The following is a 27,731-nucleotide window of genomic DNA, read 5'->3' as shown; positions in this document are numbered from 1 at the left end:
AGAGAAAGTTCTCACAACAAATTTACAATGGCATTCCTGTGGGGCAGCTTTGACGAAGAGCTAGTAATTCAGCAAGGCCAGCTCAGCATTCTGCTTCTGTTTTCTTACCTGTGGGTCCTGTCAGTGTTGCTGTCAGCCTGTGAGGAATTCGGGGTGGGATTTTCAGAGCTGTGCGCACCTGGTAATACCTGAAAGATGGAACAGGATTGAGAAATTAGTGAAACTTGTTGCTTTGACAGCATATCCTTTGGTTTAACAGTGAAAGACATGCTGAAAATTTCATATAGAGAATAGTCTCATCACAGATCAGAGGATGCAAGAGCAGAAATAGGCCATTTACCCCATCAAGTCCACTCCATCATTCAATGAGAGCATGGCTAATCTGATAATCCTCAATTCCACTTTCCTGCCTTTTTCCCATAACCCTTGATTCCCTTCCTGATCAAATATCTGCTTGTCCGTCTCAATCTTGAACACAGTTAATGACCCAGTTTTGACAGCCCTCTGTGGAGAAGACTTAATCAAATTCACTACCTTACAAGGGAAGTAACTCCCCCTCGATTTTTTTTTAAATGGGTGACCCACTACTCTATGATACCCTCTGATCCTTGACTTTACCACTAGGATTAAACAACTACAGAGTGATAAGTGGCATCGCGGTGCAACAGTATGCATTATTTCACCTCGATTATCAAAACTCATACCCTTTGCTATAACCTGATAGGTATTCACAGCACAGAAAGAGGCCATTTGGCTCATCATGTCCTTACTGGTCAACAAAGATCAGACAACACTAATCCAGCTTTGGCCCAGAGCCCTGGAGGCAATGTAAGTGAATAAGTAAATACTGTTTAAACTTTATGAGAGCTTCTGACAAATCTCTCTTTCACACAAGTTTTTTTTTTAAAACTGTACCTAGGTACATGTGACAATAATCAAATCAAAAGGTGAGTTCTCACCTCCCACCATCCTCTGGGTGAACATAATAGTCCTCACATCTCCTCTTAGCATTCTACGTCTTATTTTAAATCTCTACCCCTGGTTATTAATTCCTCTACTATTAGAAAAAGTGCCTTCCTATTCAGCCTATCTATGCCCTTCATAATCTTACGTACTTTTATCAAGTCCCCTCTCAAACTCTGCTGCTCTCAGGAAAACAACCACAACCCATCCATCCTTTCCTCAAAGCTCAGACCCACCAGGCCATGAAGCATCTTGGTGAATCTCCTCTGCACCCTCTCTAGAGCAATCAAACCTTTCCAATAATGTGGTGAATAGAACTGCACATAGTACTCAGTTGTGGCCTGTCCAATGTTTTATACAGTTCCAGTATAACCTCTCTGCTTTTGTACTCCATGCCCATGCTAATAAAGACGTGTACCCTAAGCCTTCCTAACAACCTAAATTCTCTGCTCTGCTATCTTCACAGATTAATGGATGTGCACACCAAGATCCCTCTGATCTTCAGAGTCCTACCATTCTAATGTAATCCCTTGCCATGTTAGTACTTCTAAGTATTTCATACTTTCCAAGATTAAATTCCATTTGCCACTGCTCTGCTCAGCTGACCAGTCCATTGATAACCTATTCCAGTTTATGGTGATCCTTCTCACCTGACTAATTTTCATCCAAATGTCATCAATGAACTTTCTGATCATATCCCCCAATAATGAAACCCAAACCATGAAAGTACACCACAAACACAAAAGTCCCAGCACTGTGCCCTATGGAACACTACTGGAAACTGTGATGTTACTGTGGCTTTCAGAGGTGTACTGTGTACTGTTTTTTTTGAAGTTCTTAAGACAGAGGTGCTGGACTACCTACTGACAGCCTGTAAATAGCTTGTGAGGCCTGTGTTTTTTTTAAAAAAAGTAGAAACAGCCTGAATGTGAGGGGCAACCTCTTACAGAACCAGGATGTTTGGTTTTAGTTTTTCTATAGTGGTGTTTGTTGCTAGGTCTTGAAGCTGAGTGGGGGCTACAGAGCATCTCTCCCTGCTTTCTCTCTTTCAAGAGTTTTCTCTTGATCTTTTTCCTCCTGAACGGGAACATTGCCTGTGAGGCAATCTATTTTCCTGAATTTGTCTTTGTCCAGGTTGTGTTCAAAGGATGTTACTATATTGGAACAGTTACAGTTTAATAGTTAAATAATCTATTATTCCAATAACGTTAAGTTGTTCCAGTTTCTTCTTTCTTCCTTTGTCTTTTAACTATAGTACATGAATAAAGTGTTTTGCTTCAAACTTGGTAGTTTGACCAATCTAGTTGCATCTGGAATGAAATGCCCACAGCTTGCCCTTAAAGTAAGAAATAATTAGGCCCTGGTCCATCTTCTTAATATATTTTGAGAGGGTCTGGTCTGGCCCATAACAAAACAAGCTTCCAGTCACAGAAACCCTCTACTTATCATCTACTGCTTCCTTCCTCTCAGCCAAATTTGGATCCCAAATACCACTTTGTGTTCGGACCCATGGAATCTTTCTCTCTTGACCAGTGTCCCATGTCAACAGCCTTAATCAAATTCATGTAGACCACGGTGAATGTGTAACCATTATCAAAACTGCTGCAAAAACAAACTGATTAAATTTGTCAAACAAGACCCTCCCTTAACAAATACATCCTGACTATCTTTGATTCATCTGCATGGATACAAAAAGAGGTAAATTCTGTTCCTCAGAATTCTTTCTAATAACTTGTATATTTTCGAGGTTAAATTGAGTGGCTTAAAATGTTCTGGTCTATTAATTTCTCATTTTTTAAATAATAAGACAATTAGCAAATCAGGACCCCCCCCCCAGCCCCCCCACAGGGTCCTTGAGCCCTGTGTCCTTGAGAAGCTGGCCTCACTTCATAAAAACATTTGGTGAGGATGGGGTTGGGGCTGAAGACAGGGGTAAGAGATTCTCACCTCTGCAATGGAACTGTCCAGGCCAGGAATATAAGGTGAGGGCTCACTCCATCCACCCTTACATTGGCAAAAATTACTGGCTCCAAAGTTTGGGAGAAGATTTGTAGCTCGGGTGCTCGTTGTTGTGGTTCTGTTCGCCGAGCTGGAAATTTTTGTTGCAAACGTTTCGTCCCCTGTCTAGGTGACATCCTCAGTGCTTGGGAGCCTCCTGTGAAGCGCTTCTGTGGTGTTTCCTCCGGCATTTATAGTGGCCTGTCCCTGCCGCTACCGGTTGTCAGTTTTAGCTGTCCACTGTACTCATGGCACTCATCCACAAACTCCATCAACAAACACATCGACCTGGACCCAATATACCGGCCACTACAGCGGACACCTGAAACTGACAACCGGAAGCGGCAGGGACAGGCCACTATAAATGCCGGAGGAAACACCACAGAAGCGCTTCACAGGAGGCTCCCAAGCACTGAGGATGTCACCTAGACAGGGGACGAAACGTTTGCAACAAAAATTTCCAGCTCAGCGAACAGAACCACAACAATTACTGGCTCCAGGAATGAGGAAGGAAATCCCAGAATCAGGTCCCTCACATCATTTTAAACACTTCCAGAGTTGGTTAATCTACACAGCAATCTGGCCCAAAGTGTTCAATCCAACTCACAAAGGGATCCTTGCGTTAACCTTGATGTATAATTAGTTATTGGGTTGCACACACTGAACAGAAGATGCTAAGACTACTGAGAGGAGTGGTATTATGCCTAATAGCATATCAAAGACAATTCCAAAACTTGTAACAGTGTGCTTTATAGAAAGCTGAAGATTCCCTATTTGGGTAACAGTCTGTGTTGCTTTGGCTAATATCAGTAGCACCAAATAGGATACAAGTTCAGCTCGGAGGAGTAATATGTAAATGGCTGGCGATCCCAGTCTCAATTATACCAGATACCTGCTCCAAAATGTCAATGTGAATGAAAGGTGGGAAGACATGAACGTTCACTGAAATTCAATCCAGAAGTTGAAATAAAATTGGTATTCTATTACAGCTTTGACAATCTTCAGTTTCCAAAGCAAATAACTGTGTCATTTATCTTCCAGACCTCAGCTGAATAAATGCTGAATTCACAATCACCAGACCTTTGCTGACCCTATATATTTTCAACAGATGATCAGCAGGAGTCAATTTGTGTTCTTTTTTCATTTGGAGCCATATTAGATTTACATATTAGAATTTCATTTCCTGCACATTTAACTTCCCTCCTTCCCAACCTAAAACTAGAAATATTGAGACTGCAAAAACAAAACGTTACAGTTGTTGGGAATTAGTTCATGAACAAAATCTCTATGTGATTGATTCTCTTTGTTCAAAGAAAAATGCCTACATATCTCTCAGATGGGTGGGTAACACTTCTTGATTTACGTGAATTTAAGTGCAAGTTGGCAAAGGTCTTAGGAACTTCTCTTACTGTGTGGGATACTGCTAACTTTTAATCAAGAAAGTGTTGGCAAAGTTCCTGTTGCACTGTCAGCTAGAATCAACCTACTTGTTGAGCATTGCTTTGTAGGAAAATTGTTGGAACCAATAACAAGGTCAAAATGAAAGAGGGTGAAGCCTTGGACAGAGAGTATTGAGTCATCAAAGTTAAGTGGTGTTTGACAAACGTAATTGAATTCTTTGCGAGAGTGACTAGCTAGAGGGGAATTGCAATTGATATTTTGAACATAGATTTTCTGAAAGTGCCCAATTGCAGTCCTCACTTTCTCCCAATTAGGTCTTTCACAAGAGACTTATTAGAAAATTTAAGCTTGAGTCATAAAATCATACATCATGGAACCACACATTTCAGTCCAACCAGTCCACTTTGACAACACTGTCAAATTAAACTAATCCCACCTGCCTGCACTTGGCCCATAGCCTGATGTGATGATGCTGCTCCTTGAGAAAGGCTATTTTGTCCTTTTTTACAGAGGGGACATAAGGTCATGGGTTCCGAGATGTCTGGATTTGTCTACTTGAAGAAGCTTTTAAGTTTAAAATAACTTGAAAGGGGAGTGGCCAGTTCTCCCAGCTCAGCTTTTCTCTGGTTTGTTTTGGTTTTAGCAGTCTGGCTGTTCAGGAGCTGCTGGTCAGATGTTAGCTGGCAATCCAAAGGGACGGCTTCATGGAAGAAGGAGGTTCCATGCTGAATCTCGCTGCCATCTCTCTCTCTCTCTCTCTCTCTCCCCCTCCTGTAAGAATCTGTGTCTGATTTTACCTTTTTGCCAATGGGGTGTTTATGGGGACCATTGCAGGTGTTTTGAACAGCATCAATAAGTTGGGTTTTCCGACAGGTTGTTATTCTATATTCTGTTCTCTTTTGCTTGTGTTTCATTCGGTACTTTGTTAATAAATTCTGTTTAGAAACGAGGGGTTTTAGCCAGCTGCATCACTCCTGGAATATCCACTTTATACTTGCTTGAAACAAGTAGAAAAGTTAGGAACCAGGCTAATTCTTTGAAATGGTTTGAAAGGGTCTGGCTTGGTCCATAATACCCCCAAACATTTCCTACTCATGAACTTAACCAAACATCTTTGAAATGTTGTAAGTGTATCTTGCATCCGCCATTTCACACACACACTGTGTAAAAAAGTTGCCCTCCATGTCCTTTTTAAATCTTTTTCCACTCACCTTAAAAATACACACACTTCTTTTGAACTCACACGCTCTAGGGAAATCACACTTGCGATTCACCTTATCTATGCCCTTCATGACTTTTATAATCCTCATAAGGTCATTCCTCAATCTCCTGTGCTCCAGTGAAAGAAGTCCCAGTCTTTTCACTCTATTTTTTGTGTCTCAAACCCATTCCCAGCAACATCCTGGTCAATCTTTTCTGAACACTTTCTAATTTAATAATATCTTTCTTATTACAGGGTGATGAGAACTGCCCACAATGCTCCAGAAGAGGCCTCACCAATGTCTTGTACAACCTCAGATGACATTCCAACTCCTCTACTCAATGGTCTGAGCAATGAAGGCAAGCGTGCAAAAATATGCCCAATACGGATAGAAAGTTGACTTCATGGATAACGTTACATGAAATGGTTGTTGCTCAGACTTCGAATGACCCCATTTCTTGTCCAATTGAGTTCCTGCAGTATAAAGATATTGAAAAAGGCAAAAGAATCTCTAACTTTTCACAAATTATATAATGAAACTTATTGGCAATGTGAGAAATTGTGCCAATTCTCAAACACAAAACCCTTTTTTTAAATACTCTCAGCTTCTGCCAGACAAAAACAACAATAACAACAATCTGCATTCATACAGCATCTTTACCACAGTAAAGCACTTCACGATATTTCAGAGACATAATACCTGAGAATGTCTGACACCAAACTAAATTTATTGACGATGAGTAATTGCTCAAAAGTTTGCTCAAAGGCGTTTTAAAGGCTGAGAGGGAAAGATTTAGGAAGAGGCAAGATTGGAAAGGAGAAAAGAGACTTCCAGTGTTTACTACCTTGGCTAGTGAAGCCAGGATCACAAATAGTACAGTAACAAAAATCAATGAAATTGTACAAGACGCTAGAATTACAGTAATGCAGATGTCTCAGGCCCAGTTAAGGAAAGAGAGCTGATGGTGGCAAACTTCTATGACAATTACCACATAGTGATCAGTCGTGGGCTTAACATTAAATGATAAAATGTTTTGAAAACAATCTACTGGAACCAGGAAAGCAGCCACAAGCACTGGAAGAAACAGTCAGTCAGAACTCGTGGAAAGGCCAATGAAGGAGAAACAGCACTCCAGGCTAAAGCCTTTACTTCAGACCTTTTGATAAGAAGCATAGAAGAAGCAGTGTGTGCTAGAAAGAGCTTAAAGGCTAGTCCAACCTGGAAGTTACAAACTCCACCAGAAAGCAGTAGGATCAGTAGTTATAGGTTTAGCCAAGAATCAAACGTATTGGAGTACGTAAAGTTAAAAATCCCCATTAGGGTAGGGAACAACATGATATTAATGGTGCAAAAAAGAGGCTGATGGGACTAGAAGTGGGGAGAAGAGAGTACTTATAGTTCACAATGAGGGTACTGTGATAGCAAGTGGAAACCTTAACCTGATAACAAATAAAATTCTGCAAAGATCAACATGTGACAGAAGAGTTCAGCATCCAGGGAAATCTATAGATAGTTTCATTGATAAAATTTACAAATCAATGGAAAATTGTGGAACTGGAATCACAATTCATAAGAAATAGAAATGCGGTTGGAATTATGGATGAGTCTTTTTCAGATTCAATACAGTCTGAGGAAGAGTTGAATTTGGAGGAAGCTACCCAAATTATGCGAGAATCAAAAACCAGTAAGAATCAAAGAGAAACCTTGAGGAGAGTTGGCAATGAACAACCTAGTCACATGAGAAAAACAGAACTTAATCACTTCGTAAGATATAAACACTCTAAAGACATATGTGCTAAGCCAACATTAAGAGTACACCCATCAACAGATACAAAAGTTGAGATCTTCTGTTAGGAAGACAGTCATTCCAGTAGTGTACACTAAAGTTCTGGAAGATTCCCCCCACTACAAACTTCTGAACTGAAGAAATGTATTAAAACTGTTCTGAAGAAGTCATATTGGGCTCAAAACATTAGCCTTGTTTTTCTCTCCATAAATGCTGTCAGACTTGCTGAGCTTCTCTAGCACTTTCTATGATTGCTGTTGATTTTGTATTGGGAAGTGATTCAGAAAGGGCTAATGTTAGAGAAAGCGTTGTGCTGCAAACAATCTGACAATGTCACACTGGCTTTGGTAAGAATAAGGAGTGCACACCTATAATCACTATTCTCATAATACTGTCTATCTTAATAATATAATTATCTCTGATTGCTATAGTGTAATAAACCATGTCTTCTTAAATCAAGATCCTCCTCTTGTTAAGACTCAATAATATTTGGTCCTCTAGTAAGGTAAACCAAATCACTCCTTAGATCCAGCCAAGGCAAAAATGTTTGGTAATGATGTACCTCAATCCACAAATTTCACTGTGATGAGATTTTTTCTTAAATTGATATTTTTGGATAACGTAGTATTGGGGAAAAAGTAAGCAGCAATTCACTCACTAGAAAGGTCAGTTGCATATTGAATGATCTGACATTTGGCATCATTTCAACGAACTCCAATTCTGGGATGCCAATAAAATATTCAACTCTTAAAAAAGGAGTTATCAGTTGCAATTGGTTCACTTGGTTCACTTATCAGAAGGGATTGTGTGCAAATGAACAACACTGGAATGGAGGCAGCTGGAGAGGTCATTCATGTCTGACAGACAATGCATAAGTCAAAAAGTGTGGCACTGAAAAAGCACAGTAGGTCAGGCAGCATCCGAGGAACAGGAAAGTCGACGTTTGTGGCCAATCCTGATGAAGGTCTTATGCCCGAAATGACAATTCTCCTGCTCCTCAGATGCTGCCTGACCTGCTGTGCTTTATAAGCGCCACACTTTTCAACTCTGATCTTCAGCATCTGGAGTCCTTACGTCCTCCTAGACAGTGCATAACTCAAACAATATACTCAAAAAGAAAATGAAGCAAATATATACATTTAAATACACAGCGATACAACAGCATTATTTTCTCTACTCTTTTTCTCCTCTCCTACACTGAATTTACCATCTCCTTTGATACATAGTACTTAATCTGCCAGCAACCTCTGACACTTTATCCCAAAGGATCCAAGAAGCCAAACAGAGATGATGGAATAATAGTAAAGTCACCCGACTAGTTTTTGAAATGTCCAATTAATACATTTGTATCATAGTGGTGGCTGGAATTCAAATTCAATCAGTTAATTAATAAATATTGGGAAATGAAATTTAGTCTTAATAATTGTACCATGAATTAACATTTAAACAAAACTGTTAGACTCTTTCATACCTACCTAACCTATGTGATGCCAGGCCAATGATAATGTGACTGACTCCTAACTGCCCTCAGAAACGGTCTTGTCTCTCCATTTGAGCAGACTTAGACATTGGCAACAAATCTTGACAGCAATACCCACACCGGTGAACAGAATATAAACAAAATACCCAGGATTGATATCCAGTAAGCACCTTCCCAAAGAAGTAACTAACAACCAGTTCCAGAATAACGGAAAGGGATGTGAAGTGATTTAAATGTATAGGAGCTGGATGCGCAGTAAGTTAGACACAAGTAGCCATTTTTAATATGCAAGCAGAGATAGTGAATTTCTCTAAGACTATTCAGTCACGAAAGGCATTGTGGCTGCAACTGTTCTAATTTCAACCAAATTTTGTATACATTTTTCAGAAGAAATCAGTGTGAGATAACCAGGAAACTCAGAATGTACGAGCAGGAACAAAGTACACAGCTTGATTAACCTTCACAGCCCAAGGACATTGAGCCAGAGTTAGCACAGTCTTCAAGCTGAAGCCTGCAAACTTAATGTAAACTATTGCAACAGTCACCATTTAATTAAGTGTAGAGAGATGAGACATCCATTTAGAATTGAAAAGAATGGGAAATCAAGCTGACAAGCAGCTTGCTGGCTAAAATGATATTGTAATGTAGTTTCAAAGCAATCAATCTAAATGCTGCAATCTAATGTTTTGCTTGTGGTATGTCATTCCATTTTCTCCAGTTACTTTCATTTAACATTGAAAATGATATTTTCTTTTAGCAATAATTAATTACTGATGGGAGGAATGGACACGTGGAGTGGAGGTTATTTTCTATTCTGCAGAACCCTTTCTCTTGTCCAATTACTCAATGGCGCTGTGCCCTTTGGTAACACATATTCAGTGTCCATTTGCAGCTGCTTTCTGACACATTTTTGATGCTAATCAGATGGGAAGGGCTCACTTTAATATCTTACAAATTTTATACTTTCTTCAGAGCTCTTATTGTTTGAGGCACTGCCATGGAGAATGCAACTGGGATATTAGTTTGGACACAGCTAGAGAATTTTGTACAGGTCTGGAATCACATTATCGGAGGGATGTGATTGCACTGGAGAATGTGCAAAGGAGATTCACCAGGATGTTGCCTGGGCTGAAGTGTTCCAGTTATGAAGAAAGATTGGATAGATAGTTATTCTTTGGAACAGAGGAGACTTAAATGGGGGCGGGGAGGGGGTGGGGATGGATAGGATTGAGATGTATGAAACTATTAGAGGCATAGATAGGGTAAGCAAATAGGAACTTTACCCCTGAGGTTGGTGGGAATCTGGCACTCATAATGATAGAGGCAGAAAGTCTCATAATGTTTAAGAAGTATTTAGGTGTATGCCTTGGCATCGCAAATGCACAGGACTATGGGCCAAGTGCTGGAAAATGGGATCAGAATAGTTAGAATTATAGAACTTCTACAATATGGAAGTAGACCATTCAGCCAATCGAGTCCACATCGACCTCTGAACAGCATCCCACCAAGACCCACCTCCCCTACTCTATCCCTGTATTTCTGAATTAATCCACCTACCTTGCACATCCCAGGACATTATGAACAATTTAGCAAGGCCAATCCACCTAACCTGCACATCTTTGCACTGCAGGAAGAAACCCATGCAGACACAGGGAGAATGTGCAAACTCCGCACAGACAGTCACCCGAGGCTGGAAAAGACCCGAGTCACTGGCGCTATGAGGCAGCAGTGCTAACCACTGAGCCAGCAGGTTAGATGGTCGATTTTAATTGGTCCAAATTTGATTGTGCTGTAGATCTCTATGATCCTAAACCAGTTGGCACAGTTAATTGAGTAGATGGAAACAATAGTTAGAAAATGATGTAGACAAATCAGGCATGTTTGGCAAAACAATGTTGAAGTATGAGGTAATTCACTTTAAATCCAAGGAAGATAAATAATCATAACTTAATGCTGAGATACCAGGATCTGTGGATGAGCAAATGGATATATAAATAAGCCTTATTAATCATTAAAAGCAAATGTTTTGATATAAAGAGGAATACAAAATGCACTTGGAATATGAGTCTTTATCACAAGGGAGATGGAATAGAGATTTGGTTCAGTATCACAGAAGAATGAACAATTTCATTGACAAATGTAAATGAAAGGTTGAAATATCGTAACATAGATCAGTAACAGGCTTAAAAAGGATCACCCAAAGCATGTTTACAAAGACCTAGACTGGATTAAACTTTAGATTAAAAGAAAAATGGGAAACGAAAAGGAATTCACACACAATGATGAATACAAGTGCAAAACAGTTCTGTTTCTGCACTGAAGCTGAACCTCAGTTTGTGATTGAGCATCAAGGTCAACATTGATTCTTATCTGAAGCAAAATGACTACTTTGTCTGGGAGTCTCACTCGTCACTTCATTGTCAATCAGCCCCTGATTCTATATTCAAGTTGAGTTCACACCATCTTAGCAATTCAAGACAAAACTGAAGGAATTTCCACAGTCACTAACTGTGTACCAAATATACATGCAGTTTGAGTTTCTGAGAAAATAGCACTCAGTGTTAAGTTGAAATTTCTGCATCACAGGCTTCAAAAGGAAAAAGAATAGCACTCAGGAAGGAAGGAATGAACAATAAAACAAGGGTTCGCGGCTACAAAGTTCATCGATCTTCAAGCCACTATTACTCACAACACAATACATTGCCTGCCAAAACACAATAGCAGTGTTCAAATAAAGTCATTGATTTATTTCAATTAATCAAATAAACTCTTTGTGATGTGTAACTTTTATTAGAATCAGCTTAATTTTCTTATCATGCTATTTGCGAAACTGTAACTGAAATATGAACACTTGCAACTCACTAGTCACAAGAGTGACTCTCACAAGTTATAGCTATGCCTGAAAGCTTTCTGTAAAAATAAAACCTCACATGCCTTGTGGGCATTGCTGGCTGGGTCAGCATTTATCCCTAACTACTGTTGAGTAAATGGTGGTAAGTTGTCTTAAGACATATGACATAGGAGCAGAATTAGGCCATTCAGCGCATCAAGTTGTTCTGCTGTTCAATGAGGTCATTGCTGATCTGATAACCCTCAGCTCCACTTTCCTTGATTCCCTTACTGATTAAAAATCTGTCTTTCTCAGCCTCGAATAAACTTCATGACCTAGCCTCAACAAAGTTGTGCAGTAAAGAATTCAATAAGTTCACTACTCTCTGATGGGAAAAAAAATCTTTCTTATCCCTGTCTTAACTGGGCAACCCTTGACCTGAAGTTACATTGTCTGGTCCTAGACTCTCCCACGAGAAGAAACAATGTATCATGCTTCCTCTGAAGCTTGTATGTTTCGATAAGCTTGCCTCTCATTCTTTTAAACTCCACTGAGGGACACCCACACTGCTTTTAGGAAGGGAGTTTCAAGATTTTGACCCAACAACTGTGAAAGAACAGTGATATATTTCCAAGTCAGGATGATGTGTGGCTTGGAGGGGAATTTGGGGGTGATGGTGTGCCATTGCATCTGTTGTCTTTGTCCTTCTAGGAGGTGGAGGTTGTGGATTTCTAAGGTGTTATCAGAGATGTCGTGGTGAGTTATTGCATTGCACTTAGCAGCTGCCAACCTAATCAGAAATGTGTACATCATATGAACATTTTATTTTAGATCTTGACATCTTGAGGATTGAAGAGCAAGTTGGATGAAATTTTCAGGATACAAATAGGAACAGCTGGAGAAAGTGTTGAGAAAACTATTCTCACTTGTTTCAAAGTTTCAAACCAAACAGCATGATCCAAAACATAAAGCTAGACTTATCAGTTATGAAATTAAGAACACTTTGATGTACAAGCAGTAGCACTGATTTGGAACTATCTTCCACAAACAGCAATTAATAGTACATTAATCAGTCATTTTAAATCTAAGATTGATAGATGTCTTTAGATAGATAACTTTAACCAAAGTTATTAAGAATTAAATGCAAATGCGGACAATCAGAGTTAGGTTACACATCAGCCATGATCTCATTCAATCATGTAACAGGCTCAAGGGCAAAATGGCTGCCTCCCATTCCTCTGTTCCTAAGCTTTAGCAATAAATCATCCAAAGGTTATATATAACATTTCAGCAGATAAATGCTTAACGTGATCATGCGTTTAAATTACTAGTTCAATGTAAATGTTGAGCATCTCCTCCAGGACGAGTGGGCATAGCCTCAGAATGAAGGGGTGCCAATTTAAGACTGAGATGATGAGGAGTCTTAGAAACTCCTTGCCACAGCCACCTGCATCTTTGTGTATATTTAAGGCTGAAGTAAATAGATGCTTGATCAATAGGGGAAATCAACAGTTAAGAGGGAAAGGGCAGGAAAGTGGACAGAAGGAATGTCAGACCAGCAATGATCCTGAATGATGGAGCACGCTCAAAGGGATGAACGGCCTCTTCCTGTTCCTGTTGCCAATGGTCCTGTGGTCTATTTTCAATTGTCAATATTTCCATGAATATACTATACAAAGTGGTATATTATACAGACTCATTATGCATTTGTGGTATTCGTAGTTCATTCATGATCCAATTTCTTTCCCTTATGTTTAGATTATATCAATGATGGGGATGGGGAAAGATATTACACAGTCACGTTTTGTAAAGCAGAAGTAAAAGGATATTGAAAACACGAAATAAGGAACAAATATTTGTTTTATCAAGCCTTGATTCCTTCTACACACGACTTTTAATCTATTTCACACACTCTGTCTGACACATTTAAATTCATGAAGGGAAATTCAAAAGAAGCATTTCCCTAGGTAAATTAGGCAAATCTCAATAATATGAATTCATTGTCACATTTTGAGTATTAAATCTTGGCTGGGTGCCCACAGACTACAGCAAGCCCCTGAACGATAAGGTTATGTCTTGAATTTATTCATTGAATGTGGCTAATAATGGCAAGGCTGCACTTACTTTTCAATTCTGTTGATGATGTGGTGATAATTTGTACTGGTCAGTGGCTTTTAAAGGTCATTCAGCCTCACTGCCAATGTGAATGCCACCACATTCAAACAGGCAGTCTGCACTCTGAGCACAACAGAGCCAGCCAGCAACAAGTGGTACATTCCCTTCTTTCAATAACTATAGTAAAGCAGCCCCAAGTTTATGGCAATCATCAGCTTTCAGGTTTTGCTTTAAACATTGGCATCATTTGTCCAAGGTGCTGGACAGACTTGGTGAGGAGGGGATAGAATTATCCAGGCCAGAATATATGTAGAATTATCTGAATAATCCTTCTCACTGCAGCAACAGTTCAGGCTCCTAACACTGCTGGCTAGTCAAGTATTTCATATCTCAAATCTGGCTTCCTTCCAGATTTAAATGCTAATTTGAGCAGCAATTGAATTGGGAAGCAGGGAGGAAATAAAAGCACAGACTACCTGATAGCTCATGGCAAATACATTAATTATTAATTATTATCACTGCTTTTTCTCTCTCACACACTTTTCTCTCCTTATCCCAGCATTAATTTGATAGACAAGCAAGACGTCTATGTAATATTATTAAATGAATAAAGTTCACCAGCAATGTCAAGCACTCTAAGAATAGAACAACAAACAGGTACAATTCTATGCATTTAGAAGCATAATCCTGATGATTATTGCAGTTCGCACACTACATTTTCATCTTAACTGGAAGCTGCTACGTACCAGTTCAAATTCTCTGCACTTCATTACGAGCCAGGATTTCCTTTAAAATTCAATTTGAAAAGCTGCCCAACATAATTGGAGCATTTTTCAGCAATGCTATAAATATAATGTTTGTCCTTATTAAGAGGTGAGTACCAGTTCTGAAAACAAACCATTTTCTGCTGCAGATACCCAGGTTGAATTTAACTCTGTACCAGTCAATGCATCAGCAGCAAGTTGCACCTCATCTTCAATATAAGCGTAAACACCTGGACTGCTGTCACAGTCAATCCGTTTTGATACCAGCTTTCCAAAATGTGGTCAGTTTTCTCTTTTGCAACCAAAACTATTGAGACCTGTCGTGCCAATGTCCTATCATTCTGAGTGAAATAATTTACTTCAATCCCAACACCCTTCACCATGTGTGTAATGTACCATATAAACTCACTCAGTCATTGCGGAGAGCAGCATTAGTTAGCAATAATTTAATGTTCAACCACACACCAAGACTTCAATCTACATTTGAACTTTTACTGGTTTGGCATGAAACATTGGCCTGGATCATCCAGACATTCCTGACTCACATTTCTTCCAATTATAAGGTCAATTATAAAACCTTAAGTTATCTTGAGAATGTGACTTTAAAAAATGTTCTGGGATTTACATATTAATGAATAGAAAACTGCAACTCATTCTAAAATATGAAAAACCTAACAGCAATCTAGGTTTTTTCAATATATAATTTCAGTTGCACGACACTGTAATCTTTTGCTATAAACTCTGTCTTATGGTACTGCTCCACAGCTACCTGATGAAGGAGCAGCTACCTGAAGGAGCAGCACTCCGAAAGCTAGCGATTCCAAATAAACCTGTTGGACTATAACCTGGTGTTGTGTGATTTTTATCTAAATATCATGACATTGGCAATTAAGTAAGAATATTCCTTCCAATAGTTGAAAAAAATCTAATAAGATTCAGCTATTAAAATGCAAATAGTGACATCAAGCCATCAAACCTTGTTTTACAGTTGTACTAATTTACCAGTTTGTATATTGAACTTGTACTCGCTATTTTCGTTCTATGTCTGAAACTTATCTATATTGTCAACAACAGTTTGATTGATGGTGAACAAGTGGACAAAAAAGAAACCACAATCATAACAGATTACACTTTTATAGCACATTCTTGGCCATCTTTTTGTTTGGATGGTTGGCCCAAATCTAATATAACTTTTAATAAACAGTGCATCACTATATTTCTATTGATGCAGCTAGAGTTCCAGCCAACATTAAGCTCTCTTTCTCATAAATCTCTCATGGTACTTTATGATATTGCTTTGAAAAGAGAAAGAAACAAGAGATAACAATAATCTGTAAATAAGTAACAGAAGTTCCACTTATCAGCAGCAACTGAGCAAAATAACCTTTTTTGCTGCAGCGTGTTGGACCAAGTCCAACAAGTAAATGTTCTTGATTGTGTGTTGTGATACTGGCCTTAAGCCAAGGGCTCCAATGTAGCCACTGTATATAATCAAAATATCTGTTTACTGGATAGCTTCCACGTAAAAATGAGATAAGAAAGAATATGCCGTTCACAAAGCATTAACTGGTCCAAATTTGGTATTGGCCGATTGAAAGCTGATGTTTTGAGTCAAGAGAGCACAAAATTGGAGCAGTACAGTGGCTCAGTAGTTAGCACTGCTGCCTCAGGTTCGATTCAGGTGACTGTCTGTGTGGAGTTTCCATGTTCTCCCCATGTCTGTGTGGGGTTCCTTCGGGTGCTCCGGTTTGCTCCCACAGTCCAAAGATCTTTGATGGATTGGCCATGCTAAATTGCCCATAGGGTTCAGGGATGTGTAAGTTAGGTGGATCAGCCATGGGATATACAGGGTTACAGAGATAGAGTAAAGTGGGGGGGGGTGGTGTCTGGGTGGAATGCTCTTGAGGGTCAGCAAGATCTTGATGGGTCAAATGGCCTGTTTCCACACTGTAGGGATTATAGGTAATTTGGATAAGAGCGACAAAAACATTATGCAATTACAATAGATTGTATTCTCCAGCATTTGAAACCAAAGCATGTATTGTTGTGCAGAACTGAGACTTAACTCTGGACATTGGTGTGCTTAAACAGACTTGAAAGCTTCGATGTTAACGATAAATGGCTATTCCCCAGTGCTAACTTTCTACATCACAGTTAATGATATACAAGCAACTGTTCTCAGTCAGATAATTCTGTCAAAGCTCCTTCTAACGCAATGCTTTGATTTAAATATTATGATACTTGTGTTCAATCCTTAGCCTCTTGGGCAAGGTCTTCCACTTGGGGTCAGGACTCTGACACTGAAACCATTTTCAGGTCATGTACAGAGTAATCAAAGGCCACAATTTTCCATGAGGTCGACACCTAGTCAGCTGGAAGATGGGTTTGGTGGCCAATTAGCAGTGGCAGGCATGAGCTGGAGACAAAATTCTGAAAGCCCAGCCAACCTGAGGGCACAGTAGCAGCCATTGCTCAGTGGTGTAGATGCTGCTGGTGAAGTCTGGCGGGGTGGCAGGAGAAGGCAGCCAAACTAACAGCAAAATAAAACAAAGAACTGCAGATGCTGGAGATCTGAAATAAAAACAGAAATTGCTGGCAGCTATACTCTCTTCCACCCTCTTCCTTTGGGCAAAAGATATAAAAGTTTGAATATACGTACAAACAAATTCAAAACATTTCGAGTCCAATTAATCTTCACAATTCTGATGAAGAGTCAAACCAGTAGGCTGGGTTTGGAGATAGAAGGATCTGATCAGACATAATGGGGTCCAGAGAACCTGACAGAGTGCTATTAAGGTTTTAGTGGCTTCTGTTTTGGCAAGGTGAGCTCAATGTGAAACCCAGGCCTTCAGGACTGCAGACTCACTAGCCAAGTTGTCCCCAAGGTGCAAATTGCCCTTAAACAGGGGAAAATGTGAACCCAAAGTGATAAATGCCTGCCAGCAGACTCAGTACCTTTGCATTATTGAAGTGCTGGCAGCACTGATACATACAACATCCTATTTGTCTTGCAGGAAGAAAGGGCACACAATACCAGGGAGAAAATATGCATGGGAATGAGTGGCCCAAGCTCTCTATCCTTTGTGCAATGCAAAAGTTGACAATGGACACTACAAGGGTGACACGATTGTAAGACACAGAATGTATAGACTATATAGTCTTACAATCGTATACTCCACAACGACCCGATGAAGGAGTAGTGCTCCGAAAGCTAGAGCTTCCAATTAAACCTGTTGGACTATAATCTGGTGTTGGGTGATTTTTAACTTTGTACAACCCAGTCCAACACCGGCATCTCCAAATCCCGTAGTTCATGCAGTGTGCACTGGGAAATCAGTCAGTTGTGAAGGACAAGCATATCAGTAAAGGTGCAGCATCAGTGGGGAACTCAGAAGAGATGGAACATAGAAACCCAACACTATCACACCCTTAAGTGCAAACCTCCATCACTCATGGTCCTCATAAGAAGACTCTCGTGCCTGACTGGAAATGATGGCACTGGGTAAGACATACTCCTTAAGTAAGCAAGAGGTGGTGACTGAGGCAGATGCAATTGTGGGCAGCACCTCACAAGCACAGCAGCTTAAACTTTTACTGTCGCCTGAGATGTGTAGCCACATGTTCCTCGAGGCAGTTCATGGTCTCGAGCTGAAAATGAGGGAGCCCATTCTATTCATCAGCATCATGTGACTCTTGGTTTTGAGCAATGGTAGTTTTCTAATGAGAGAGTAGCCAACCTCGTGAACAGGCACATGTGGCAGCACTCCTAGTGAGGCAGCACTCCTAGTGCGCAAAGGAACAATGCATTAGCATGCATAGAATATAGGCTCAAAAGTATCATTGAAGGGTCTGTGGTATTGAGTCTAAAAATACATGTAGGGAATGCCAGCAGCACACCTCCAGTGATATATAACACCAGCCAAGGGCTGAAGCAGTTACAGAACAGTGTGAAGGTACCACCCATCACGAGACACCAAAGGTTTGGCCTTTGAGGCCTCTCTGACCAAGGGTCCATCTAACAGCAGGCTTCCATTACAGAGGTCGCTCCCACACTGATGCCTATGCAATGTCCTCTGCAGATGCCTTCACAGTCACAAAGGTCACCACTGACATCCCAGCTACAAGCTGACCCACACAAGCAGGCAGTCAGTCTCTCAGCCAAAGCCAGAAAAGGAGGAGAGTCGAAAAGTGTGGTGCTGGAAAAGCAAAGCCATTCAGGCAGCATCCGAGGAGCAGGACAATCGACGTTTCAAGCATAAGCACTCCTGATTATCTCAACTCTCCTGCTCCTCCAATGCCGCCTGATCTGCTGTGCTTTTCCAGTACCACTCTGGTTTCCAGCATCTGCAGTCTATCCTCCTAGAAAGGGAACATCACGTCAAATTTATTGGGTGCAAAGGCCACCACAACGATTACTGTACTGAATGGATCACTTCAGTGACTTTCATTTGTAACTGTGTAAATTTTTATTCTTGTGCTACCTGGGGATCCACATGACACAACATTTCCATTCTTTAATGGCAAAGACTGAGAAATGGACAAACTGATGAAGGGAATCAATCGTCTTAGAACCTGCATTGAAGTTATTAGAGAGTTGCGTACTTTGCATTGTCTATAAGAATGGGACATTTCATATCTTATCTGTTAAACAAAAAGGCAGTTCAAAGCTCGTGCTACAGCAGTAAGTCTTAAGGATGAGTTATGTTTTTTGAAATTGTCTTGCATCAGACATTTCCTGACCACCTCTCTGTACTGTTATGTTCTGCATCATTCTCCTACTTGCCCTCCTCTTTTTTTTCTCCAGTGAACTGCACTAATCCAGGGTTTTGTCCTCTTTAAACTTGGCATATTTCTGAGCACCATGTTGTGAAGCATTGGAGACCACAATATGCAAGACCCTTGCAGCATTGTGCTGCAGGGAGCCATTCGATTATTCCGAGTATGAATGTTGCATCCTCAGGAATTGAACAGCCCATTCAATGGGCATTTTAACACCTCTGTACCTTCATCTCAAGATCATGTAAATGTATAAATAGCCGTCTTGTTCCTGAAATCGAGCCACAGAGTTGCTGTGATAATTTGAAGAGTAGCAGTGCTCAGGATTACCAAAAGTTAGAAGGGCTTCCTTTTGATAAATGTCCGGGCTCTCACCCAGCACTTTGATGGTCACATAGGCACTACTTATAAAGCCATACACTGCAGGAATCCAGCAATGGAGATGAGTTTCATTGTCCCACATCCTGTTTGAAATTGTATGCTTTGTACACAAAAAGTACATCAGTGAGATGCAATACACATGTTGCAGGAGACACCACATCAAGATCCATCTCTGAACTATGGAACAAATCAGGGGTCAAGACAGGTATAGTTATAGGCGATTGTTACTTAAAAAACTATTTGAAATGCTACCTTTGTGCCAATGATTGAAGACTCCTCCCAGCTTGCACCCCTCAGTGAATGGTACAACCTTCTGTTGTGTTGCAATTTCCCTCTATTTGGGCTGCTATAGATCCATGTTGTAGATATTTTCTAATAAACGTGTTCGGAGATATTCTTACATACCTCTTGAGTAGGTGGGATTTGAACCCAAACGTCCCAGTTCAGAAGTAGGGACATTACAATGTACCACAAGGGCCTTGTGCCCAGATTCATGCTGTACGCCCACGGCCTGTCCACAAAACTTATCAATTATCCCTGAGCATCCAGACAGGCTTATTAACAAACTTGGTTCCAAATCAGAATGGTTACCAGGATACTCTAGCTCCCTTTTCAGTAAAATTGCTGACTGTCCAAATGGAATCAGCAAACCAACAGCGTAAAATTGCATGCCCGTCCATTCCATATGAGGACAAAATACCTGCCTGCCATCTCTGTGACTTCCTCCAGACAATTCTGTACCATCCACACCCCTGTCCCCAAAGGTCTGATTTTTTGGGCAACCCTTTGTCCTACCACAGGGCAATTGCGCCTTTGGAAAGCTAGGCCTCAAATTCTAAAATCCTCTCATCTATCCTGCCTATCTTGCTTGCCTTCTTTAACACCACCCGCCCCTTAAAATCATGAGGCAGAAGAGTGCAAAGTGGAGGATTTGCTTACTTTTCTTTCCTTTTTGTCCACTGCTCCAACCCATCATTAAGACATTTGAGTCCTGACATAAATTGATGGAAGAGTTGTCTCGATTTTGAATGATTAGAAGCTGGCTCAACCCAGTCAATCATGTCAATGCTGTCATTTTTCAGTGTCTTTATAGCATTTTCTTTGTCCTTCTCTCAAACACTGAGATATTTGAGAATTGAAAAAATCCAGAGGGTGAGGTGCTTTTACTGCCAACCAGACCGAATGATCTCTTGTAGTTGATTACTTGAAGCCATTTTTTATCTACAAATATACTAATATCGTGATTTACAGTGTTTAGACTTACAGGTTATAATATTTTACTTGTTTCTCTTAACGTAAAAGCTCCCAAAGATTTTACATTGGCTGCTGATTCACTTCCAGTGTTTTACTTGAAATTGCATTTTACAGGAGCATTGCTCCAATGTTAATCAAGGATTTTACACAATACCCAGTTCACAAGGAGATTCTACCACTGAAACTGTGGTTTAGGCATTGTATTAATAATTGTATTAAGGATTCAAAGTTTGTGAGAAGATTTGTAGCTCGGGTGCTCATTGTTGTGGTTCTGTTCGCTGAGGATATAAAGCTAAATGCAAGATGCTGATGAAAATGTCAATACCACTGAATTGTATTTTTATGTGCATTGTACGTTAACACTATGATCTGCATAAGATGTTCGGTGTGACTTGTTAGTGGCAAATAACCATAGCATGGAAATGCAGCAGTTAAAAGACTTCTCACCCTCGCTGAAAGAGATCAACGTTGTAGAACTTGTGCAATTCAACGGAAAACTCAATGGTTCCTTGTACTTCAGACATGATCTGTCCCAGAGCATCACCTGGAAGCAAAGATAGCAGAAAGCAAGTTACATCGCAACCAGGAACTGTTTCAGTAACATTAAAAATGCTGCTTTAACCAAAATGTGCACTTTTAAAACTTTCACTCTGTTCCATTTTATCATAACAACAGAAACAAAAACAGAAATTGCTGGAAAACCTCAGCAGGTCTGGCAGCATCTGTGGAGAGAAAGTAGAATTAACATTTCGGGTCCAGTCACCCTCCTTCAAAATTGATGGCAGTTTGGAAAAGGTTGCTGTTTATGCAGAAGATAGGGTGGTAGGAAGGGGAGAATGAAACGATAGTTGGAGATAGAGTCCAAAGAGAGAAAAACAAATGAACAGACAAAGGAGTCTGTGAAGGGTCAGCCTGGGATAATGAATAGCTGCTAATAGGGACTATGAGCAGCTGACAATTAGTCATTGACTATTTTTGTTATTTCCTAAGTGCTTTCTCAGAATACAGTTTGTTCTCTGGAAGAACTCATTCATTCTCCCAATGAATTTAAATGCCATCTATGTAAACCCTATCTCCCAATGAATTCACTACACACCCTTATTGATATTTTTCTTGCAAAGCAATGACTCAAGGTTCTGTACAGTCATGTGGAAACCAGTAGCCTATCGGTATCTAAAAGAAGATTCTCCATGTGCAAACCGAGGGAAGGGAATCAGTGAGATTTTTCACAATAGAAGGCTTTGTAGCACAACTTTCAACCCTCAGTCCATGTTCACTGATGGAAGTAGGTCATTGATCAGGAGCAGAAAACCTAATTTATTTCCCACATTTCCTTCGCTTACTCATCAGTACTAAAGCAGCATGCATTAGCTCAATTTACCTTTGATATAAATCAGCTAACTTAGCACAGACTCAAACAATCACTTTTTTGGTTCAGAATGTTATGAATGATGCACTTACTGATTCTGGGATACTTCAATGCATATTACTGGATATCAAACTGGGCAAAAGTGAGGACTGCAGATGCTGTGGTGGTGGAAAAGCACAGCTGGTCAGACATCCATATCTAGCTCCTGTTACTTAAGGTAAATGACTCTATAAGCAACCTGGTGAGATGATTGCTGTCAATTTTGTTACTTGGGTTTTTATGACCAACAGAAGTGAAGGCCAGGGGCAAAGGGTAGGTTTCAATTCAGAAGAAAATATTCATATTAGCAAACATGTTAATTAACAGCTTCAAATTGGTCAAAGCCTTGAGATTACTATTAGAGTTCAGTGAGAAACTCAGTGAGTCAGCAGAGATGACTGTGCCTCTCAGGGGGTAATATCAGAAAGAATCAGAATCAGATTCTGTGAGTGTGCAGAAAGTCACTGAATGGAAATATTTACAAGCACACCAGTTCAGTAAGAGATTTTAAAGAGAAGATAGGAGTAATATTTCACTGGGGTTGAATGTCAGTAAAGGATATTGCTGGGGAAAAAGTGAATCTTATTTTGCTGTTTTTGCCAAAATTGTCAGTTATATGTCATTTTTTTGAGTAATAATTTTTTTGAGAGAAGTACAATACAGACTACCACAGTAAAGAAACTGCAAAAAATAAACTTATGATCTATCAAGCCAGGTTTCACTCCAGAATCTGACTTGTTCGGTATTATCATCAGATCATAACACAATTCTTTAATTTATTGATACTCATCCTGTACTGCTATGGTCTGGAGAGCTCCCAGGTTTTAGTTACGTTTACTGGCTATTCCTTTAATGATTCTACAACCACTCACCACATTGTTGTTACTCTCAGCTCCTAAGAAAATATGGACTCCATACCAAATTCTCTTGCACATCTATATTTCTCTACCCCATTCAAGTCCAAACCCCCAAGCCCCAGTCAGCCTACTTCCTCCCTTCCCATTATAAATCTCAGTCTCCCCTTGCCCACCGTATGCTCCAACTCGGCATCTGTCTGAGTTGCCACTTTACAATCGCCCTCTCTTGCAACTCAATTTACCTCTCTCTCCTAATCATAACTGCTGAGCTTTACACATCCATTTCCTTGAGTCCTGAGATCCTTGCATCCCACAATGAACAAAAAATATAAATTCAATTTAAAATCCTGGCATGTGAAACTCCAAGAAAAAAACAGTTCCATTGCTACTACAGCTGTATCAGACATTGGTGAGGCCACTTAGAATCCCTAATTTCATAGAACCTTTTTAGAATAATGCATACAATTCAGTTCACCTTGCTAATGGAAGGATGTTAGTAAACTGGAAAGAGTTCAAAGTTGATCTAAAAGGATGTTCCCAAGACTGGAGGGTTTGAGTTATAAGGAAAGGCTGAATAGGCTGGGACTCTTTACCAGATGACCTTAGAGAGGTTTATAAAATCATGAGAGGCAGAGATAAGGGGAATAGCCAACGTCTTTTCCCCAGGGTACAGGAGTTCAAAACTACAGGTTTAAGGTGAGAGGGAAAATGATTTAAAAGGACTCTTAGGGATTTTTCACACAGTGGGTAGTGCATATATGATTCCATTATCTTTTGCTTTGCTGTCATATTTTCCAATAATCTATTCAAACCAAAGAGATTGAGTCTAGTTTCTCAAACCCAACCTTAAATCAAATTCCTCATCCTTACAATCAAGTGTGATGAGATGAGAAAACATGTCTCATTGGTACGTTGTTATTATGCCGAAAGCATTCTTGAAAGGCAATAACTTTCAAAACCAAACTGGAAAAATTTAATATAGCAGGATGCATGATGGGGAACACACTTTGAGGGCTATGGTGAAAGACAAAGTAATTGGGTAGGTGTGCAGAAGTGCTGACACAGATCAAATGGGCCAAATTTCATCCTTCTATGCTATATTCATCCATAGATTCTATGTTTGCAATCTTGAATCAACTTGTATTTATCCAGGTGGTCCAACAACAATTGGTGATGGATTATATTTGAGTAGCGGAACAGGAGACCTGCATTGAGCTCTACAACAAAGTCCCAGAGGAGCATTTCGAATCACAGGAAGATATGCTGAAGAGTATGACTGTAAATTTTCCACCCACTTGCATGTTTTTAGGGAGCTTCTCTCATACAGTGCTATCCTTTGCATACCCTTAGTGTCTGTAGTATGTCTGCAGTACCCAATTCCCATTTAATTGGGGATAATACGATGTATTCTGTGAAAGCAAGATCGGCTGCCTGTTTAGCACTTCCCCCTTCTGGCAGCTGGGCAGCAGAGCAAACTCCCTGCAATGATCCTCAGGCCTAAAACTGACGCACTATTGTAATCTTAACAAACTACTTTGTCTGTGGTGGAGTTTAATTGCAAATCAAATTACTAGTATACAGCGCAATTCTGACACTGCCTCTATGGGGAACTTTGTGGTTGGTAGGACAGCCACTAACAAATCCATCTGAAATGCAACCTCACCTCCCCCATATTCGTTTTTACATTCTCCTTCTCTTCCTGTGGGCAACAGATAGAGCAAGGATTCTGTACGAAAATGTGTTTTCCAAATCTTCCAAAGATAATTATAAAATATAACAATGTCAGACCTGGAGCAGAATAAAAACTTTGAACAAGAAACAAGTGCATGAAACTACTTGCAGACCATCCTCGAAAAATAACACTGTTTCCCTTTGGATCATCACTTCCATATCCAATCTGACAAGTTGAGTGCTCTGTTTTGTACATTTAATGGCTTACTGCATATTCTAAATCAAGAAATAGCATGGAAGTCTGAAGACTGTTATTTCCACTGCACTATAAGTATTAAAAAGTTACCACCTGTTTCTAGCAGCAGTTTCTTGCGTCTGTTATAACTATGCAACAGTTATGTAAATTATAAGCAGATATCAACAATAAATGATATCTGTTCAGATATATATTGGATCAGAAGCATTGAAGAGTTACAGCACAAAAGAATGTCATTTGGCACATTGAGATCACACCTCCCTGTAAGATGGCAGCCATGATGGGGAGGTGCCAGGTTGGACTGGGGAGGCCAAAGTTAAAAATCACACGACCTCAGGTTATAGCCCAGCTTGTACTTTCAAATAAACCAGTTGGACTATAACTTGATGTTGTGTGATTTTTAACTCTGCAAGAGCAATTCAGCTGGCCCCACTCTTCCACCCTCCCCTCCAAACCCTCCACATTTATCAACTTCAGGCACCAATGTAATTTCCTTTTCAACACCACAGTTGAATTGTTTTCCACATCAGAGAAGGACTCTTATTGGGGTCTAACTGAGCAGAAAGTCAGAAGAAATAGATCAGAACTGCTACAATCACACCAAAAAATACAATGTACCAGATGGCAGACCTAACTTAAAGGAAAATCAAAAGATGTTTCATTCATACAAGGTGGGTGTCTAAGTATGGGGTAGGAACTATCAAAGATGTATAGGGTGGCAGAAGGTGTGGGCAGGGTTCTTAATGTAAGTTTTGCAGACATCCAAGGTAAAGAGGATGAGTTTGAATTACTAAACACTATAAGCAAAAGGAGGAGTGAGTTTCTGAAGGGTCTGACCTCCTTGCAGGTAGATAAATCACCAGGACTGAATAAATTGCATCTGAGGTTGTCAGGGAGGAAACAGCAGATGCTTGGAGGGTCATTTTTCCAATGCTCACTAGACAGAGGCAAAGTACCAGAGGATTGGAGCTGTATGAACATCGGACTATTATTCAAAAAGGGTACAAGGGACAGGCCAAATAATTCTACATCAGTCAGTCTGCTCAATGGTGGAAAAATTACTAGAATCAATATTGATCCTTTGATTCTAGTAGACTGTTCCTTGAAAAAGCGCACAATAATCAGGAAGAGTCAACATGTTTTTGTCTTGGGAGAAAGTGGGGACCTCAGATGCTGGAGATCAGAGTCGAAAAGTATGGCACTGGAATAGGTCAAGCAGTATCCGAGGAGGAGAGTCAATGTTTCAGGCATAAGCCCTTCGTTCCTGATGAGATTTCTTCAGAGGTTCCATGCAGACTTGATTGGCCAGATGGCCTCTATCTACACTGTGGGGTGTAGGTGTTTTATGAAAATGGAAATTAGATTCAGTGGTGTTCCACATGATTCAGTGTCAGGCTCCATGCTGCTTTTGGTATATATTAAGAAGCTAGGCTCAAATGTGGGAGGCACGATATTTGCAGACAACACAAAATTTGAATGTGCAATTGATATTGAAAATGATGGTTGCTGACTGCATGACAATATCAATAGTTTGGCTGACTAGGTAGAAAAACAGTAAATGATGGAATGCAACCCAGAAAAATCTGAAGTTATGCGTTTGGGAAGGGCAAACAAACTAGGGGAATACACAATAAACAGGAGGATATTGAGAGGGGTGGAGTAGTGAGTACTGTGCATGGTCACACCTCCCTGAAGATGTCAGAATGGTAGGTAAGGTGCTAAAGAAGGCAAATGGCATGTGACATTTTTTGGAGTGAGATATTGAATACAAAAGCAGAGAGATGTAATGCTGGAATTATACAAGATACTGGTTAGATTGCAGCCACAAAAGTACATGCAGTTCTCATCACTATATTACAGGGAGGACACAATTACTTGACGGAAAGCACAGAGGAGATTTACAAAACCTTTGCTTGGGCTTGAAAACTGCAGCAAGAGAAATGATTCAAGAGAGCAGCATTGCTTTCCTTAAAATGGAGGAGTCTGAGGATGATGAACAAAATAATGAAGGGTTTTGCAGGGAAGTTCATTACCTCAGCACAGAAATCAATTACTGAAAATGTGTTGCTGGAAAAGTGCAGCAGGTCAGGCAGCATCCAAGGAGCAGGACTCAAGTTGGCGCACCGATCTTTACATTGCTGAGGCTAAACGCCAGCTTGCGGACCTCCTCCTACTGTCCCCTTGACCATGACCCCACCTCCCACCACCAAACCATCATCTCCCAGACCTTCCATAACCTAATCACCTCAGGGGATCTCCCATCCACTGCCTCCAACTTCACAGTCCCACAACCCCGCACCGCCCGTTTCTACCTCCTGCCCAAAATTCACAAACCTGACTGCCCAGGCCAACCCATTGTCTCAGCCTGCTCCTGCCCCACCGAACTCATCTCTGCATACCTCTACACGGTCCTGTCCCCCTTAGTCCAAGAGGTCTCCACCTACATTCGGGACACCACTCACGCCCTCCACCTCCTCCATGATTTTCGCTTCCCTGGCCCCCAACGCCTTATCTTCACCATGGACATCCAGTCCCTATACACCCCCATCACGAAGGCCTCAAAGCCCTCCGCTTCTTCCTTTCCCACCG

The 27,731-nt window shown here is 40.3% G+C and overlaps 1 protein-coding gene across 1 annotated transcript in view; it reads right to left on the bottom strand.

The window, feature by feature from the left end:
* The window catches only part of LOC122548904 (protein FAM135B-like), a 372,254-nt gene that overhangs the window by 253,627 nt on the left and 90,896 nt on the right, over positions 1–27,731 (bottom strand). The window contains exons 2-3 of the mRNA XM_043687860.1: positions 21,398–21,494; positions 109–188 (exon numbers count right to left, since the gene is read on the bottom strand). Coding sequence (XP_043543795.1) covers positions 109–188; positions 21,398–21,474 — 157 coding nt within the window. The 5' untranslated portion in view covers positions 21,475–21,494. The remainder of the gene's footprint in view (positions 1–108; positions 189–21,397; positions 21,495–27,731) is intronic.

The sequence above is a fragment of the Chiloscyllium plagiosum genome, chromosome 4 (genome assembly GCF_004010195.1).
Source record: "Chiloscyllium plagiosum isolate BGI_BamShark_2017 chromosome 4, ASM401019v2, whole genome shotgun sequence".
In the NCBI taxonomy this organism is placed as follows: domain Eukaryota; kingdom Metazoa; phylum Chordata; class Chondrichthyes; order Orectolobiformes; family Hemiscylliidae; genus Chiloscyllium; species Chiloscyllium plagiosum.
Note: the sequence above shows the minus strand (reverse complement) of the source record. Positions and strands in the feature narration are given on the sequence as shown.